This window comes from Alexandromys fortis, unplaced genomic scaffold, assembly GCF_014885135.2.
Source record: "Alexandromys fortis isolate MF-2015 unplaced genomic scaffold, M_Fortis_MF-2015_v1.1 scaffold_253, whole genome shotgun sequence".
NCBI lineage: Eukaryota > Metazoa > Chordata > Mammalia > Rodentia > Cricetidae > Alexandromys > Alexandromys fortis.
The window spans coordinates 806,214-824,615 of NW_026068124.1; the positions used below are offsets into that span (position 1 = coordinate 806,214).

The 18,402-nt window shown below is 51.6% G+C and overlaps 1 protein-coding gene across 7 annotated transcripts in view; it reads right to left on the reverse strand.

Annotated features, from left to right (window-relative positions):
- Nucleotides 1–15,853, reverse strand: part of Robo3 (roundabout guidance receptor 3) — an 18,842-nt gene extending 2,989 nt beyond the window's left edge. The window contains exons 1-24 of one of the 7 annotated variants that reach the window (XM_050125677.1): nucleotides 15,520–15,853; nucleotides 14,946–15,329; nucleotides 11,374–11,700; nucleotides 10,917–11,074; nucleotides 10,298–10,418; nucleotides 10,059–10,197; nucleotides 9,651–9,778; nucleotides 9,339–9,463; nucleotides 7,034–7,205; nucleotides 6,550–6,755; nucleotides 6,245–6,326; nucleotides 5,814–5,979; nucleotides 5,120–5,286; nucleotides 4,123–4,247; nucleotides 3,734–3,959; nucleotides 3,404–3,525; nucleotides 2,988–3,159; nucleotides 2,463–2,648; nucleotides 1,748–1,771; nucleotides 1,626–1,668; nucleotides 1,279–1,418; nucleotides 738–932; nucleotides 449–587; nucleotides 72–284 (exon numbers count right to left, since the gene is read on the reverse strand). In XM_050125677.1, the coding sequence (XP_049981634.1) occupies nucleotides 72–284; nucleotides 449–587; nucleotides 738–932; nucleotides 1,279–1,418; nucleotides 1,626–1,668; nucleotides 1,748–1,771; nucleotides 2,463–2,648; nucleotides 2,988–3,159; nucleotides 3,404–3,525; nucleotides 3,734–3,959; nucleotides 4,123–4,247; nucleotides 5,120–5,286; nucleotides 5,814–5,979; nucleotides 6,245–6,326; nucleotides 6,550–6,755; nucleotides 7,034–7,205; nucleotides 9,339–9,463; nucleotides 9,651–9,778; nucleotides 10,059–10,197; nucleotides 10,298–10,418; nucleotides 10,917–11,074; nucleotides 11,374–11,700; nucleotides 14,946–15,105 (3,536 nt within the window). In that variant the 5' untranslated portion in view covers nucleotides 15,106–15,329; nucleotides 15,520–15,853. Of the gene's footprint in view, nucleotides 1–71; nucleotides 285–448; nucleotides 588–737; nucleotides 933–1,278; nucleotides 1,419–1,625; nucleotides 1,669–1,747; nucleotides 1,772–2,462; nucleotides 2,649–2,987; nucleotides 3,160–3,403; nucleotides 3,526–3,733; nucleotides 3,960–4,122; nucleotides 4,248–5,119; nucleotides 5,287–5,813; nucleotides 5,980–6,244; nucleotides 6,327–6,549; nucleotides 6,756–7,033; nucleotides 7,206–9,338; nucleotides 9,464–9,650; nucleotides 9,779–10,058; nucleotides 10,198–10,297; nucleotides 10,419–10,916; nucleotides 11,075–11,373; nucleotides 11,701–14,945 lie in introns of all 7 variants that reach the window. The other 6 variants (XM_050125682.1, XM_050125676.1, XM_050125678.1 and 3 more) reach the window with 6 other exon arrangements.
- Between the last annotated feature and the right edge of the window lie 2,549 nt (nucleotides 15,854–18,402).

Genomic DNA, 18,402 nt, shown 5'->3' on the forward strand with positions numbered 1-18,402 from the left:
TATATATACACACACACACACACACACACATTGAGGATCTATAATATGCAGGGAATTCTACACCACCTTACCTGGGCATCTGGTGGAGATGGGGAATATCAGTAGGGGGTTGGGGAGGATCAGGAGGTGAAGGGGTAAGAGTGGCTGTGGACTGCTGCCCATAAGAAGAGGTAGGGGAGGGAGTTTCCCCTTGGGATGGCGCCACCAGGCATGCGCCACTGGAGTTGGACTCAATCAGGTGGTTTTTCTCAGGCACTGGTGGGCACCACTCTTCCGGATCTGAACTGGGGTAGAAAAGGCAGATGAAAAGGGAAGGGTGAGTAGCTTCACACTCTCCCCACTCCCCCCGGCCGACCCCCAGTATCTTTTTGCCCACTGCCTGCTCTAGGAAGTTCTGGGCTGGGCTTAGCTATAGACGAGGGACATCTGCTGTTGGCAGTATCATTACCTGCCCTTCAGCTCCTCCTCAGGCCCATCTGGACAGCTCAGTTCACAGGAAGGGGGAGGTGGTGGCAAGGCTTCTGGCCAGCTCAAAGAGGGCATCTGTACAGGTTTGCCCGGAAGCTTCACCTTGCCTCCCCTAGCTCCTGAGGAGAGGAGATAAGGGCACACCAGGAGCATGCAGGAAAGAGCCAGAGATGAGGCAATATGTCAAAGGAAGGGACAGGTCAGATGCCACAGGACAGAAGATATTGTGGAGAGGACTAAAATGGGGAGGTTGAGAATTGAGGTCATACCACTGTCCCCCTCACTCCACTCGGGAGGAGCATACTGGCTCCAGGTGCTTGGGTCCCCAGAAGAATGTTGAGGGAACCCTCCATGGAAGGTCTGCAGCTCTTCCCCTACAGGGTCAATGGTGCTGTAGACAGGACCCTCGCCAGGGGCACTGGCACCCCGGGCGGTCTGAGCCAAATACAGTGAGATTCCTGCTTCTGAGGAGGAGAAAGAGGAAGGCCCAGGGAAGGAGGCAGACACACAAACATAGGGACAAAAGATAATGGAAGGCAGGAGATTCCATGGAATCAGCTTCCTCCCCCAACCCAAATCTGACTTGTCCAATCAGGGCAAAGATGGACATTTGATAGCTATTCTATGACTCTATGTCCTGTGGGCCCAAGGTCCATTCCCCAGTCCTCCAAGGACTAAGCAACCTCAGGAAGACCAAGGTTCCTCAGATCCCTACAGTTTGCCTCAGGAGGCTGACAGAGCAAGAAGTGGGGGAGGGCTGGGTCATGGGGGATGGGGTAAGTGTGCCCTTAAGGGATTAGAGCTTCTCACCATTGTAGTATCTATCATCTGGGTCAGGATTGCTGGGGCAGCAGCCTCCCCGGGGTTCCTGAGCTGAGGGACTTCGTGATGGATGGGGCCAGGAGTCTGCCAGCCATGGGTAGGCAGCAGGGCCAAGGCCCATGGGAGGCCTGAGGGGAGCAGGTGAATATTGGGAATGGGGAGCCAAAAGAGGCCAGCGGAGGGAAGAAAGTGGCAGGAGTCAAGAGTTACGGGACAGAAATGATGGTTGGGGCAGGAACTGGGAGAGGCTGAACACGGGGAGGTGGTCAGGCCTGGAGTGGAAGGGGCATTCTCTCTGGAGAAACAGTTATCATTAGAAGGGTCACAAAAATTACCTCGAACTGGCTCCAGAAAGACCATCTGAGTGTGGAAAGGACACTGGGGAAGACGAAGGGGGAAAGTGGTAAGAGAAAAGCTGGTACTAGGGTTCCGAACCCCAGAGAGTAGAGCTGCTTACCTGCAGGCGTGTAGGCAAAGGAGGCTTCCGAAAAGGAACCCGTAGGAAAAAAAAAAAAAAAAGAAGGAAATGAGGTCAGTGGTTAGAAGCCCCAGATGTTGGTCCACTCCTTGGTCCTGGTCCCAAATCTATTCATGTCGCACATTGAAGCAATTTAATACTAATTTCTTGGAATGGAACTCAGTTATCTCTCTCTTTTTCCTTTTGAGACAGATCTTATGTAGCCCAGACTGTCCTGGAACACTACTTGAACTCCTGATCCTCCTGCCTCTGCCAACCCCGCTTCCTGGGTGCCACATCCGACTTCAAGCTCACATTTTTTCCCCAAAGTTTTCCCAAGTGATTCCTACATGTAGCCAAAACTGAAAATCTTTGACCTTGGAGATTGTTGTCATCTCTCCAGAGATTGCTTTTATTAAGGAGTAGATCTTGGAGCTGGCCAGTCTAGCCATTAAGGGGTCCCAACCCCCTGATCAGGCCCCGCCCACCTCCGACTCAAACTTTCTCGTTTACTGATGTTGAGCAGCAAAGCCTGCGCCCCATTGTTAAATCTAACAAACTGGGTTCCTTTCCCTTCTGGCCCCTCCCTTTCAAACCTGCTCCGCGCTCCCTACCCCAGGGCTTTGTGCTCCCCGTGGCGCCTCCTCTTGAGGCCCTGTCCTCCCGTGAGGCCCCTCCCACGCAGGCTCGTGGTGCCCAGAGGGGTAGCTCTCACCGGTGTAGTGACTGAGCTCTTTGCGCTGCTTCTGGCGCCGGTAGAGGGCCGTGCAGAATCCGAGCAGCAGCGCTCCACAGGCCGCGCTGCTGCCAGCCAGGAAGGCGGGCTCCCGCAGCACCCTAGCCAGCCGTTCTGCCAACCCCTCGCTGATCTCGGGCCCGGGTTCTGCTGCCGGAGGGGATGCTGTGGGGGTCAGAAAGATGAAAGGAGACAAGCCCGAAACCCAGAGGATAGGAAGGCGCCATTCCGGACCTGTAAGCCCAACTACCCCAGTATTCCCCCAAATTATTTTTTTTATCACTTTTAGTTTTTTATTGTTTAATTTTATTTATTTATTTGGAGACAGGATCTCACTATGTATCCTTGACTGGCCTGGAGCTCGCTATGAAGACCAGGCTGGCCTCGAATTCACAGAGATCCGCCTGTCTCTGCCTCCCGGCTGTTGAATTTAAAGGAACGCTCTGCCACTCCAGCCCCACCCCCACCCCACCCCTGCTCTCCCGTGCCCACAACGGGACTCACGCAGCTGCACCAGCACTGGGGCACTGGCCACACCCACACCAGCGCTGGTAACTGCTGCCACCAGGGTTCGATAGAGCAGGCCCGGTAGCAGTCCCTGGAGCATGATGGAGCGTGCCCAGCCTGCTGCAGATCGATTGAGGTGGAAGCGACTTTCGTTACCCAGGCACCAGATCTAGGGAGACCCAGATATGAGTGTTATCAGGAGTTGGGTTTAAGCTCCATGGAGAAACTTGAGGTTCCAGTTAGGGGAAACTCAGCCCTGGCTGGAGACAATGCTGGGAACCCTTTTCCTTTTTCCCAAACCCGAAGTCAGCCCTAGGCTCCCTCCATCATCATTTTAAGCCCCAAGTCTCACTTCCTGCACCCACATCCTCAGTCCCCGTCCCTCTCACCCAATCTCCAGTCAAACCTTGTACCTGGTATTCAATGATGACCCCGTTTTGCTGGGAGGGAAGTGGAGGCTCCCAGGATACAGTGATACTGCTGTTGCCATTACCCCCCAAGGCCACAGCCACTCCCCGAGGGGGGCCACTGGGGGCTAGCCCAGGGTGGAGCATGGTAAGAAGAAGGACACAGACAATCATTGCAAGCTGCCCCCAGCTTCACTCTCCCTGCTCTTCCATGAGGGAACAGAGGGGCACCCTCCCTTCCCACCCAGATACCTGATGTTCGAGTCTTCCCCCCTCCCCCTCTTCTCAACATCACTATACACATCCTTCCATTCATCACTCTGAAGCCTTCCTTACCCTCCTCAGGAATGCTGCTGGTCACGACAGGGCTTTCAGCCCCCAGCCCCTCCTGGCCTTGAACTTGCACTTTGATCTGGATCTGCATCCCTGGGGGGAGTCCTCTTAGCACCGTGCTTTGCTTGTGTGGGGTCTGTAGGTCCAGCACTGTCCAGCTTCCCTGGTCAAGGCCTGCAATTCTCCAAGACACACGGAAACCTTGCACCAGCTGAACTGGGCCATCCACCTATAGGAGACAGGACGAAGTGGGTCCCAGGGTCAGAGGAGGCCCTACTCCACTCCTGCCTTCCCCAACCACTAAGCTCCTGCTCTCCCTCACCCCTTCTCAGATGCCCTCATATCCCCCATCAAACTCCCCGTCTTTAACCATATGGCTATGCCATACTCACAGTCCAGGACACCTGCAGCGTTCCTGGCCCAAGGACGATGGGCTCCTGCGTTCTCACGGTCACTTCAGCTAGTCCTCGCTGGCCTCTCCATGGGTCCTCCACTGGCCTAGATAGACTGCTGTCTGCTGACCAAAGAGCCCAGTCAGCAGGGGACACCAGACCCAAGTACTATGGCTGTGTTTACAGTCTGTCTCTGCCTGGCTCACAGATTGTATCCCTCATTGCAATGCAGCACAGCACAGCGAGGTCACGGGAATCTCACAGAGAAAATCTGTAATGGGAATGGCTTTTTCTGTGCATTCTGTTTTCAGCTTGCTTGCTTTCTTATTTATTGAGCCAGGGTTTCTCTGTCTAATAGTCCTAGATGTCCTGGGACTCACTCTGTAGACCAGGCTAGCCTTGAATTCATAGAGATCCACCTGCCTTTGCCTCCCAAGTGCTGGAATGAAAAGAGTGCATGTGCCGGGCGTTGGTGGCGCAAGCCTTTAATCCCAGCACTCGGGAGGCAGAGGCAGGCGGATCTCTGTGAGTTCGAGACCAGCCTGGTCTACAGAGCTAGTTCCAGGTCAGGCTCCAAAGCTGTAGAGAAACCCTGTCTCGAAAAACCAAAAAAAAAAAAGAAAGAAAGAAAAAAAGAAAAGCGTGCATGTGCCACCACCCCCAGCTCAACTCCCTGTCTCTAATATGCACTTGATTCTCCCAAGTCCTTTTTAGTCTTAACAATCTTTAGTACTACATATGGCTAAGAGGCTCAACGGTGAGAGAGCTACTGAGATGAATGACTAGCACACTCCTTCATCTTTCCCTCTTGTCTTTCTTGGGCCCTCTATGATAGAGCAACATGACTTCCTGTTGTAGTCTGGGCCATCAGTATAGACCTAGTATATCAAAAGGGAATCCTGTGAAAGGCCACCATTCTGTGGTTTGGCTGGGGCGGGGGTGGTACTCTTTGATGTTACTCATGTCATGCCCACACCCATAAGGCCTTTGGCCTTACCCTGGGTTTGGACAGGCTCAGAGACAGGGCTGGGTTCACTGAGGCCCCAGGCTCCCACAGCTCGCACTAGGAACAGGTAGATGGTGTTGGGTTGCAGACCACTGACGGTATGTGTTTCCAGCTGCACCCCATCTGCCACTGTCCGCCATGTGTTGCCAGCTGCTTGGCTGCAACAGGAATGAAATGACAGCACTGTCTAAGCCAGGAACCCCCAACTTGTCCACTTGATCTCACCCATTCTCCATGGAACCCCACTACCTTGGGAGAGGGAAATAGAGAATCATTCTCCCGAGATAGCAGAGACCCTAAGGACATAGGTCCCTCTTTTTAAGTTTTGAGATTTGCATTCAAAATTGTCTCCATGGGTCTGAAGAGAAGGCTCAGTTGGTAAAGTGCCCACAGAGTAAGCATGAAGACCCGAGTTCGGATCCCATGCATCCACCTAATACCCAGGTGTGATAGCATGCATCTGTAATGTTAGCATTTGTTGGGGGAGGAGGACAGAGATAGGCAGGTCTCCAGAGACGACTGGTCAACCTGTCTAACCAAGTAGTGGTCCCCAAGTTCAGAGAAACACTTTGTCTCACAGACTTTGGGGAAGGTCACTTGACACTATGCTGTAACCTCTATGTGCACGTATGTGCATGTACACTTGCAAACATACATACACCGACACATAAAATTGTCTTCATACCTGAAGGCCTCTATCACATAAGAGGTAGCTGCGGCCCCAGACTGTGGATTGGGCTTCCAGGTCAAAGTGATGCTGTTTTTGGTTACCTCTGTGACTACTGGCTGAGAGGGAGGCCCTGGAGGGTTATTGGGTTCTGTTGTAGGACGTGGTGATGCTCCCCAATCTTCTGCAGTGATAAATTATCATCAGCTAGACAGAGGGGGGAAGGGAGTGTAACCTGCCTCCTTCCTAGAGAAGCTATGGCGCTCTGATGGTGGTAATGGTTATGAGATATCATAGTGTATTGACCCAGACTCACTTCCGTCCATCATCATCCCCACCAACATGGTTATAGCATTTGGAAGATAATGACTTGGGAGACATTGACTAATTTTTTAAAGCAAATTTGGAGAAAGCTACGGGCAACTCTGGAGACTGATGGATGAACTTACCTCGCTTCCTAAGCCAGCTAGTCCATGTGGCCTCCCCTATGGAACTCTTGGCCACACAGCTGTAGAAACCCATGTCCATCTCCTGTAGAAGAAGGTAGAGTGCTGGCCCACTGGGAGTGGAACAAGGTAAGATGAAGGGGTGGAGAGGCAGGTTACAGAAGGAAGAGGAAAATGCTGGATACTTTAGGAAGTCTGAGAGAGCAGAGAGGTAGAAATGGATTAGGTGCCTAGTTGGTACTTAGTAGAGTTGGAATGTGGACCAGATAGCTGTTCTTGGTTACAAGGGCCCTAGGGGTGACACTCACCTGTACACTGGCGATGTATAGAGTGCCGTTGTCCATTAAGTTGAACTGGGAGTCATCCCTCTGCAGCCACCTCTCATCCTTCTTCCATTGGACACTGGGCTGAGGGTTTCCGGTCACTCTGCATGGCAGCCACACAGAAGAGCCAAGTACCAGCGTCAGGTTGGCTGGCCCCTGGAGGATGATGGGAGGCAGCCCATCCATGGAAGCTGAGAGAGGAAGAACTTGGGTCACGGATTTTTTTTTCTTTCTGCCTTATCTGTTTCATCATCTCATCCTTCCCTCCTTGTTACCCAAGAGGACTTCAGTAATCATTTCTAGTCTCTGCCTAGGACCCTTCTGCTGCTAGTCTCCAAACATCAAGGACATCCCTCAGGAACATGTCAGTTTCCTTTTAGACACATTGATCATCATCCAAGAGAAATAGATCTCTTTAAACAATGTCTTTGCAGACCATGAGTCCACCCCTTTCTCCATGGATACATACCTCCTCTTATCTCTAACATGGCCTTGGCCAGGATGCTACCAGCCACACTGACAGCCTGGCACACATAGTAGCCAGCATCCCCCATCTGTACTTCAGTGATGTTGAGCTGGCCTCTTGGAGAGACTGAGAGGCGTCCCATGGGCTGCAGTGATTGGCTAGGGAAAAGCAGAACCTGGGACAGAGCAAGGAAGTAAGATAAGGAAAGGGCTGCTGGGAGAGCCCTGCTTCTTCTGAGAAAAGCCCTAAGGTTTTAGTGTGCACTCTGCCTCTCACCATTGGCCTTACCCTGGCCAATCTGGTTAGGCCAACTCACAAGAATGATGGACATTTATTAGAAGATCTTGGGGTCCATGTCCCAGCTCTGTGACTTACTGGTTAAGAAACTCTAAGGAACTAAGCCCTGAGATAAGGCAGGAGAATCACAAGTTAGAGACCAGCCTTAACTCTGAAAAACAAACCACTTGGGGGCTAGGGAGATGACTCAGTGGGTAAGAACACTGGCTGCTCTTCTAGAGGACCAGGATTCAGTTTTCAGCCCCTGCATGGTAGCTCACAACTGTCTGTAACTCCAGTACTAGGGGATATGTTACATAGGGAACACGGTACCCTCACACAGACATACATGCAGGCAAAACACCAATCTACATAAAATACATCTTGAAAAATAAAATTTAAAAAATGAACCAACTAATCAACAACAACTAAAATAAAACTTCTGGTCCTTATGTCTTTATGGGACCCAGTTTCCCCAAATGTGACTCTCAAAGCTTAAGGTTCAAACTTAGTGGCTAAAATGAAGGAATCATATGAGAGTTTTATAAAACACTGTGATAAATGTTAAATATTTCCCGGCTTCACATTTTACTTCAGATGGACACATGGAAAGGACAAACAGACTAGGCAGAGGCTCTGACTAACCTCCTCCTGAAGAGTCCAAGAATAAGAATATAGAAATGTAGGTTCCAGAAATAAGAGTGTAGAAATAAAGAAATATAAAGTTGTAAGCCTAGGAGAATGAGAGCAGACTGTCAGCAGCTTTCTCAGTAGCTTGAGGATTAACTATTAACAGTGGGTTACTCTGCTTTACAACCCATAGCTCTGTCTGCAAGGCTGAATCAGCCCTCTGCAAACTGAGAGTCTCTCTGCAAACTGAGAGTCTCTCTGCAAACAGAGAGTCAGCTTTTAGATACCCTCCCACCCTAGCCACTCATAGCCAGCAACTGGCAGTGTCAGGGGAGTGTAGGGCTTTGATAAGCACCCTCAGAAAGTGCCAGAGAGAAACAATGGGCTAAATACAAACACTAGTTTAACTGAAAAACCCTGTTAAGGAAAGTTGTAAAAAAAAAGCAATTCATATCTGAGTTTTGTCTTGAGATTGTAAAAATTCTTTAGTTCATGCCTAATGCTTGCTTCTTGCTATAAAAAGGGAGTTCGGAAACAGCCCATTGCCACAGCTACAGAAGCCCCATTTCTGGCTGTAGTCTCAGCTAGCTGATAAGCTTTTTGTGCCCATGAAGATTTTTTTTCTTTTTCCTGGAATAAAGTTGCTCCTGGTTTATGAGACTTTGGTGGTCTGTTCCCCATCTTTGCGCGGCCTGTGGACCCAACCAACACTCTTCCTACCACCACCGTTCTCATCCCCATGAGGACCTAATTAAAATGCAGCCGTCACAAGAACTGGAGATGTTGAAAAATGGTGGCCATTAATTTGGGACAAAAATTCTGCTGCTTTCCTTTAGTGTGTGGATAATCAGTTTTACTACACGGACCCTGTGTCATAGTTCCTCTCTTCCCTTAGAAAAAATCACTTAGGCTGTAACTTCAGTAGTGTGATCTGGATTTGTTCACTAGGTAGACAGGAGATGGCTGTGAGCTCCCCCTGCTGGAAGGAGCTATAAGTAGAGCAATGGACAGAGCACTTAATCTACTCTAAACAGCTTTAATTCCTTCAATACTTGGTTTCCAGAGCAATTTTCATGTCCAAAAGCCAAGGCCCATAGGGTCTGGGAGAAGAGAAACCTGGCTGGATTTCTACACTCAAGACAGCATTGATCAGAACAGAAAGATTCGCTCAGAAATTGCCACTCAGGTCAGCTCTGCATCCTCTAACACATCGTTGTGTTATCATTGGACTTTTCAAGTGTCCAAATGCTCTGGGCTTTTTTATCTCCATCGTTTTATTTCCTCCTCCAACTAACCTGCAAGAGTTTCTTCTGGGATAGGAAGCTGAGAGAGGAGTTTACAGAAAGTCAAGGGGTAAAAAGATCCAGAGAGAGAAAAAAAAATGGTTGAGAGGGTTACCTACTTGGCTCCCTTCCTTCTGCCAGAAAATGGCAGGTGGGGGGTTTCCTTTGGTCTCACATCGGAAAGACACATTTTCTCCAGGGGCTACTATCTGGTCCTGGGGCTGAATCACAAACTGGGGTGGGACTGGGAAGGAGAGAAAGAAAAAGGAGCAGGGACTCAGTGGTACCAAGTCCAAAACTGGCTTGGTAGAGCAGGCGTTCGTTGTCTCCCTCCCTCCAGAAATCTCAAGTGATTCTCCTGCCCTTTTTCTCCATTCTCCTCCAACACCCACCATATTGCCCCTGCAAGCTGTCCCAGGAGGACCCCTCACCGTGAACACTGAGAGAGCCAGATGCCTCCACGCGGCCCACACTGTTCTCTGCCACACAGGTGTAAGTCCCCTCGTCTTCAGCACTCACTCGGCCAATCCAAAGGCTGTGGTCACTCCGGATCTCATACCTGTTCCACTCCCCACCCCAAGCCGGGTTGGCCACAGCTACAAACCCCTTCTCTCTCCCTCAGGACAAACACCGGGGTCAAGGAAGGCAAGACAGGACTCAAGGGGTACACAAGATAATCCCCACTATGTGGAATAAATTTGGGCAGGGACCGCTAAACTCTGTGGAATAAGTTCGGGCAGGGACTGCTAGCTCTAGTAAATATGTTTCTTGGTGCCAGGGCCAGGTAGGATCTGGGGCTCTTTGAGTCCCCCCGCTGTCATAAGGAAGGGGCTTCTCACCTGCCAGTGGGCAGTTCACCATCATCCTTGCGCCAGCGGAGGCTGGGCTGGGGGTCTCCCTGCACCTCACACAGGAAATTCACAGGGGCCTCCACCAGGACGACCTGGTTTACTGGTTTACGCAGAAATGAGGGGCGCTCTACAGAGTGGGAGCCATTGAACTGTCAGGGGTTCTGCCCAGCTACTACTTGCTTCCTGGGCTCCCCCCTCCCCCTACGTCTGAAGTGCCCAGTGCCTACCCAGTACCACAAGTTCAGCTGTCCCACTTTCTCGCTCTCCAGCCATGTTGGAGGCCACACACATGTACATCCCCGCATCACTCTTGAACGTGTGTGACATCATCAGCTTGCCTCCACGTATCTGGAGAATACAAGGGTAGTGTCGGTCCTTTACAGCCATGAAAATGTGTGTGTATGTGTGTCTACATGTGTGTATATGATTTATTTGATTCCCATAATAAGCCACTGAAGAAAACTAATGAGGCTAACTCATGTGTCAGATATGGATTCTCTGGGGCCTTGTGGCCTTCTCTCTCCTCTTGTTTTAGTGGGGTGGGGGAGGGTTGAGACAGGTTTTCTCTGTATAGTCCTGGCTGTCTTGGAACTCCCTTCACAGACCAACTGGTCTCGAACTCAGAGATCTGCCTGCCTCTGCCTCCCCAGAGCTGGGATTAGTGCCGTGCGCCACCTTGTCTAGTTCTCTTCACTTTTCTTACCTTAGCTCCTCCCTGTCTTCCATTGGACAATACCAAGACATTCTTCCCAGGCCTCAAGACCCCTAAACTCAAGACTTTCTCCTTTAAGACATGTCCCAGACTCATGCATAGGCACGCGCGCGCGCGCACACACACACACTCACGGTGATCCTTCCTTCCTCTTCCTTAAGTTTTGCATTGCCCTTCTTCCAAGTCACCAAAGGCTCTGGGTGGCCCTTAGGGGGCACACATTCCATTACTGCGGGCTCCCCCACTGCCACCACCACGTTCCCAGGCGATTGCCGGAAATCATCACGGAGGACTGCAAAAAGAGAAGGAGCCGTACAGAGAAAGGTCAGAAGAATAAACAGGGTGGTGTGATGTGACTGGATGCTAACAGGAAGGACTGTCTCGGAGCAGAATGGGACACAGTCGACTTGGAGTTCTGAAATGCCAAGGCAATCCCACTTCCTCCTCCGTGGTCAGAGTTTGGCCTTAGAGACCAAAGGTCTCTGTGTTTAGAAGATGTTGAGTGGGCTGAAGGGCCCTCGAGGCCGACTCTTTGTAGCCCTTCCGACCTGCCCCAGACTCTAGAAGCATTAGCTAACCGGACTCTCTCACCAGCTACTTCCAACGAGGCATTTCTGCTAGCGGCTGCTCCCAGGTAATTGCGAGCCACACAGGTGTAGACACCCTCGTCAGGCCGAGAGCGGCGCCCATGCACGATGCGGGGAAAGAAGAGGGCGCCGCTGGGCAGCAGCAGGCGGTGAGCGCGGGGATCCTCCCGGGCCGTGGCCACGCGCGCCCCGTTCTTGTACCACTCGATGTTGGGTCGAGGCCGGCCTTCAGCGCGACAGGGCAGCGTGGCCGGCTCGCCCCTGGAAACCAGCAGATCTGGCGGCTGCTCCACGATGCGTGGCATGGCATCATCCGGCCCAACTCTTGACCCTGGAGAAGGAGATGACTCAAGTGCCCAGGCAAGGCAATTGGGGGAAAGACGGGCTCTGGAGGGTAATAGAACCCTCTGGCTCGCTCATCTCCCACGCTCCTCTGCTAGAGTGCCATCCGCATCCGCTTCCCTGCCCCCCCCCCCACCTCACATCCCGCGTCCCTGGGTGTTAGCCTGGGACTGAAATGCCCTCAGATAGGCAGATCTAAATGGGAACAGCAAGGCTTTCTGGGTCTCCTTTAGACGCCGGCCTCCTTTCCTGACAAGTCTAAGTGGGATGACCGAGCCATGGCTTGGTGAGGAGCCTGTGCAGTTTGGTTTTCATTCACATTTATGGTTCACATATAAGCCTTGCTCAGCGAGCAACCATGCACGTTGTACCATAGCAGACACTGCTTTAACCTCCGGGCGATCCCTGGCCCCATAGGGGAAGTGGATAAGGCGGATTGTCCTGGCTCCTTCATCTAAGGAAAGGTTTATTAAGGGCTGGAGGTAAGACTATAAAGGGTTCTTAATTTGAATGCCATGAGGCCCTAAATCATCTCGTTTGTATTTTTTTATTTACGGAAATACTGTGACGTCGCAGAAATTTAACGTGGTGGAAGTAAAAATATGAGTGGGGTGGCTTTTCCTGAAAGGCACAGTTTAAAAAAAAAACAGGAAAGAAATGCCTGTCCATCCTCCCTCTCCTGGATCAGTTTATCTGTCGATACTATTCCTGCCTCCCTCTTGACCGACAGACCTCCGCTCCTAACCTAGTTCATCTTCTACCTCAGTTTAGAATCTAGGTGTCATCTCCACCCAAATGTCCCCACTTCCATGCCCCCACTTGTGTCCCCATCCTCACTCCCGCCTACACAGGATTGTTAAACACCAGGCACTAAGCTCTCAGTCCGACTTTTGGAAATGATTTTTAACCCGGTTCTGCCAGTAGGGGGCGCTGCAGTCTTGCACACACTGCTGTCCTTAAATAACCAGAGACTGCTGGGCGCATCTGTTCTGCGCCTCTCTCTCGCCCCCACCCCGCCTACCCTGTTCCAGGATCCTTAGGGACCTCTTGGTTCCTAGCCCAGTGGGGGATTAGCTTTCGTTTCCTGCCCTTCCTTTTAAGAGTTCTGGCGTAGAGCAAGCTGGGCCATGGCGGTTGCAGGCTTTGTACCAATAGAGCTGATTTGACTGCTTGGGGTAAAATCAGTTTCTCTCCTACATATGGAAGAGAATAATATTCTCTGTCCTCCGCCTTCCAGACGGAATCTCTGCTGCTCACGCGTCTCTCTTCTCCGTCCCATCCCAGTCCTGATTTGGAAACACTCCATTTGGTCTAGAGCCCAGGTTTTGACTTTGCAATCCTGTGAGCTGAAATCTCAGATTCTGACGCTTTCAGAGGTAAAAATTTGGACAAATTACCTAACTTCCGCCCAGTGGTGTCCCGTGCTTGGGGTGTGGAGGCATTTGGATCAGGAGTTCAAAGGCTGACTAGGTTACATGGCTTGTCTGGGGCTCAAAAAATAAAAACACCTAAGCATCTCTGAATTTCACTTCTCTCTCTCTCTGTCTCTCTGTCTCTGTCTCTCTCTGTCTCTGTCTCTGTCTCTCTTCCCTCCTTCCTTCCTTTCTTTTTTTAAAAATGGTTTTTCGAGACAGGGTTTCTCAGTAGCTATGAAGCTAATCCTGGAATTTGCTCTGTAGACCAGGCTGGCCTCAGACTTACAGAGATCCACCTGCCTCTGTTTCCCGAGTGCTGGGATTAAAGGCGTGCGCCACCACCGCCCGACGAATTTCATCTCTTTACCTGTAATGTGGGAGTCTGAAGCCCACGAAGGATGCAAAGCACACCAGTAAGTATGATACGTTTACTGTACATCAATAAATATGACCAGTTTACCATTTTTGAATACCAGCTCCTCCCTATCACTTTAATATGGCTCCTACAGTCTCTACCTGAATGCGACCCTGGGCTGTAGCATTTACCCCGCCTCACCCAGGCACATCTCTCATGTACATGTAGGTCCGCTGCTGCCAAAAGTTTGCTTTTGTGATCACTGAGATATTCTTCACTCTCCATGACTGTATTTTCCTAGTGGCTATCAACAACATCTTACCTGCATTTCTCACTGGCTTTTCAAGCTTGAGTGAGATGCTGATGCAGAGCTCTGAGTGGAACTTGACTCTGGGACAGCAGTGAAAATAACTCTGCATGACTGCTTGGGACTCAAAGGTGACGAGACTGGGGAATCCCAGCCTAATCCCTACCCTCTTAAAATTCCTTCCCTACATACCACACCCTTCTGGTCCATCCTGTCCCCCTAATTCCTGCAGACGCAGCTGCGGACTCCCTTTCCCTGGAATTTCTTCCTTGTCATTCCTGGTCTCCAGAGACGCCTCGACAGCCGCGTAATGAATAGCTAATGACCATGCAAATAGGACTCTGGGGCTCCTCCCCCGCACCTGAGTACGGTGGGGGGGGGAGGGAGGAGAGTGAGGGAGAGAGGGAGAGAGAGAGGGAGAGAGAGAGAGAGAGAGAGAGAGAGAGAGAGAGAGAGAGAGAGAGAGAGAGAGAGAGAGAGACTGGACTCCTTAACTTTGGCAGAGGCTTCCCAGAGGGAGAGTTCCTGGTGTGGCCAGCAGGGGGCGCAATCAGGCCTATCTCCTGGCTGCCTGCGGCGCTCAGGGAGGAAGCTCTGTCTCAAGTTATTTATTAATCACCGTAATTAGCAGTAACGACCTCGCCGCCGCTCTGCCAGGATGGGTCAGCTGTGAGTCTCATAGGGGATGCAAACTTAGCTCTAAGTTTCCTTGAAAAGATCGCATACTCCGTCCCCTCGGCAGCAAAAACCTACAAAATTAAGGCATTCTCACCCTGAGTGAGTTTTTTTGAAAACTGCAGATCCTTGAAGTGACATCTGCTGCTTGGGTGGATCGTCTAGTGGCCGGTTCAGCTCTGACCCGCTAGCGACTGTGTCCCTGTTTCTGCCCTATTTCATAGTTTGGAATTTGCCCATCACCAACCCCGGTTCTCTCACCTGGGGTGGGTGTGGTGGGTAAGAGATGGGCGGAAAGGGACTCGGAAGCCCTCCACCACAGGCAGATACCCCCACTCAGATGCACCTTCGGGACACTTCCCAGGAGACCCTGATAGGTGCCCCGGGGTTCTGGACTTAAGGGAAGGAACGCTTCAGGCTTCCCCTCTACGCAGCCCTCTCTCCCCAATCCCCAAATCCCAGGTCCCCAAGGGCAGTCTCACCATTGAGAGAGGGCTCTTCAGGCGGCAGCAGGCTAGGGTTGAGCGCTGCCAGCGAGGAGTTGAAGCCGAAGAGCAGCTCGCTGGAGTTGGAGATGTCTGACGCCAGCGAGTCGGCGAACAAGTTCATCTGCAGAAGTGTTTTAAGCAGGTAGCGCAGCATGGCGCGGCCCGCGTGGGTCCCCGGCGGGGGGCTCGGAGCCCAGCCCCTGGGTCTGGGACCCACGGGCCGGGAGCCGTAAGCCCCTCCACAGCCTCTGCACGCTGTGGCAGCCACGGTGCCGCTGTCCTGCAAGCGTGCCTGGGTACCGGCCGTGCCTCCGCGCGCGCGCTGTCCTCCTTCGCTGGTTCTTCTCTCCACCCCCCAGTGTCCGAGTCCCCTGGGAGCTGGGCGGGCGGAAAGCAGGTGCCACTCGGATCACGCCGTAATTAAGGGCTTAATCCGCCTCCCTCTGTACCCCCACTTCCACCAGAACGGCCACTAGCAGGGCAGTGCGCGAGTTAGAGTCCCCGCCCCACTCCCGTTGCATCAAATGTTGCTCTGAACCTGGCGGGAGACTTTTCCTTCTTCAAGTACCTAAGACGAGGACTGAGGCTCTGTCAGACTCTGGTCTTCCCTCTAAATTTATAACAGGAATTGTCTACTTTCTTAGATGTCAGAGAAACTGAGGCATTGGAAGAGCAGACGCTGTTGAGTTCTCCGTCCCAGCTTCCAGTCCCCTACAAACCCCGGGGCCTGGAGACGTGAGCGCAGGACGCTGGGATACTTGGGAGTGGGAGGAAGAGAATTCCACCGCTGGACCACCTCTGGCCTCGGCGCGCGGCGCCCTTCCCCCTAACTCTCTGGTTTGCTGCCAGGTGCCCAGGGAATACCACCGTAACTCGACTAGACTTGGACGCCCCAGTCAAGAATTCCTGCGGGGTGCTCAGAACTCTGTAAAATCGGGGGAGACTCCAAAAACCAGACAGCTCGCACTTACTAGCATGGTGCATCGCTCTGTTCTTACATGTTTTAGGAAGTTGTTTTAAAAATTTGAAGAGACCAAAGGTGGAACCAAGAAGTCAAGGGCAAAGGAAGCAAAGTGTAATAAACAGGGTGGATGTCAAAAAGAGCGGAATTGCTGGAACTGGTCATCCTCTTGGTGGGTGGCGCGGGGGGGGGGGACAAAAAATTCAAAGCTCTGGTTCTATCTTTTCTAGGGTTCTTTGAACCTTGGAGATGTCCCAGCCAACTATCCTTGCTCTCGACCGTTTGTGTCCATACTTTGCCTAAACTGGAAATAATGTTAGCTGTGGAGAAAGAAATCCTAGGTTTTCCGTCTTGGGGTAGGGTTCTGCGATGAGTTTTGGATTGCTTTCAAGTTGTGTGACAACATTGGGGGCTTCTGCAGCGCGCGAGAGAGCAGAGGAGTGTGGGCTAAAACCGGAAGCAGGCCAAAGAGCAGAAAAGCGTAGTTCCACTGGCAAGTTTGTCCCAAGACTCCTACAGTCCCCTCTACCCCCAATGGAGCCCAGACTCTGGCGTGTTGAGCGCCTCTGAGTCCTCATCTCTACCCAGATGAACAAATTAAGTAGTGGGGGTCGATGGCGCCCCGAGTCCTAGGTGCTGATTTGTCAGTGTGTCATCTTGGGGTGCTGAACTGGGTCTCTGGCGCATCTACCAAAGATAAATCTGTGCAGATCTCGAGGTTGGGGTAGGCTGGCGTACGAAAGAGCTAGGCATTCCGCAGGAGAGATAAGGGGTGCACCGGAAGTGTGATGGAGTCCCATATTTGCCAATTACAAGACATTGCCATTCTTCTAGACCCGTTCCCTCTTGGTTAAGGATGAATCAGTCTTCTTAATCTGGTCTGATCCTCAGATTCTGGATCCTAGGGACCTTTGACTTGGCCTCCTGCTGGTGGGTCACTAAGGTTCCATCACACCAGAAGACCAAGCAGGACAGAAATTTAACTTCACAGCACATGACCTTGCTTTGGAACTGGGAAGGCTGCAACACCTTTCACCATGCAGATTCTGTCCCATCCTAATCCCCTGATTTGCTCCTGGCCGGCCTCTGGGCAAACACACCGCCCGGCGGCGTCTAGGGGCTTGTCACCCTGTTAGCGGATTTGTTTCCGGAGACCGCACAGTTAATTGGTCCTTTATGTGAGGATCAGGGTGTATTTGCTCTAGGTTCCCTAAGCGGAGGCGGCAGCGCAGCCCGTGGGCACCGCTGCTCCCTAATCCCTGTCATCTGGGTTTAAAGGCTGAACAAACAGAGGAAAGCCATCGTTTCATCTTTTTAGGACGTTTGCCCCTATCTCTGGTCCATCTCGTGGTGGATCTCTCTCTCTCTCTCTCTCTCTCTCTCTCTCTCTCTCTCTCTCTCTCTCTCTCTCTCTCTCCCACCCCGTTTTCTTAAACTAACTTCTAAAAACTTCTCTGTTTTCCTGCTTGTCTTTCTCCAGGTTTACCTTCTCCGTACTTGTTGGAATCTCTAGAATATTATTTCTTCTCAGGAAGCCAGCCCAGATCTAAAGACAAAAGAGGGCTAGAGGACTCAAGGAAGATAGTCAGAAAGACTAAGTTACTCCATCTATATCACAAGTGTCTTCCAACTGCTTCCTTTACTTCCCCATCCATCAGGGTCCCTAGAGATTCTCTCCCGGCAGAGATGGAACCCTGAGCCAGAAGAGATGGCCCAATGGAGGCCAAGTGTCCATCAGTTCTGCAAACCTCCTCCATTCTCCCTCACTCCACACTGGTTCCAGCGCAGCCTGAAAACCAGCCCTTCACAGTTTCCTTCGCCTCCAGCTGCTCTGTGGGCTGCTCCCTGAGGCAGCTGTGCAAAGGGTGTGACTCCTGTTTGCCTCCTTGCTGCAGCAGGCAACCAAAATGATCACAACCCCAGCTTTTGTCTCTTGCTTAGCTGAAGTAGGCAGCAATATTCCCACCTCCATTTCCTAACCAGAGGTGCCCTGCTAGCACCAAAAGCACTGTCCTTGGAGGACCCGCTTGTGCCTTTGCTTCATAAGCTTCCACCTTGGTCTGAAGGAAAAGCCGGAGCTGAATTTCAAGCAAACCCTTTTTCTTTTTCTTTTTTTTTTTTTTGTTTTGTTTTCTGGACCTGCATCGTAAGCACGGGTGACCTTGACCTCCAACCTCTCTTCCCCAGTGCTGGGACTGCAGGCGCGTCCCACATCCCGCTGAGGGCCTCTCCTTTGTGTTGCCTCAGGAACTTCTTTTGCCAGCAGCAGGCAGAATTGAACTTTAGAAAGTTTAAGGGGGGGAAAGGGAGCTGTGAAGGGAAACTGGCAGAGAAGAGGGCAAGTGACAAGCGGCGAGGAGGGTGGGAGGGGTTGCTGTGTAGAGCCCTGGGAGAGGTCTGACCCCAAAAAGAAAAAAAGTGTGTGTGTCACAGGTAGAGACACAGAAGAGAGCACTGCTGAAGGGTTAATGAGATAGATCTGAAAGACAA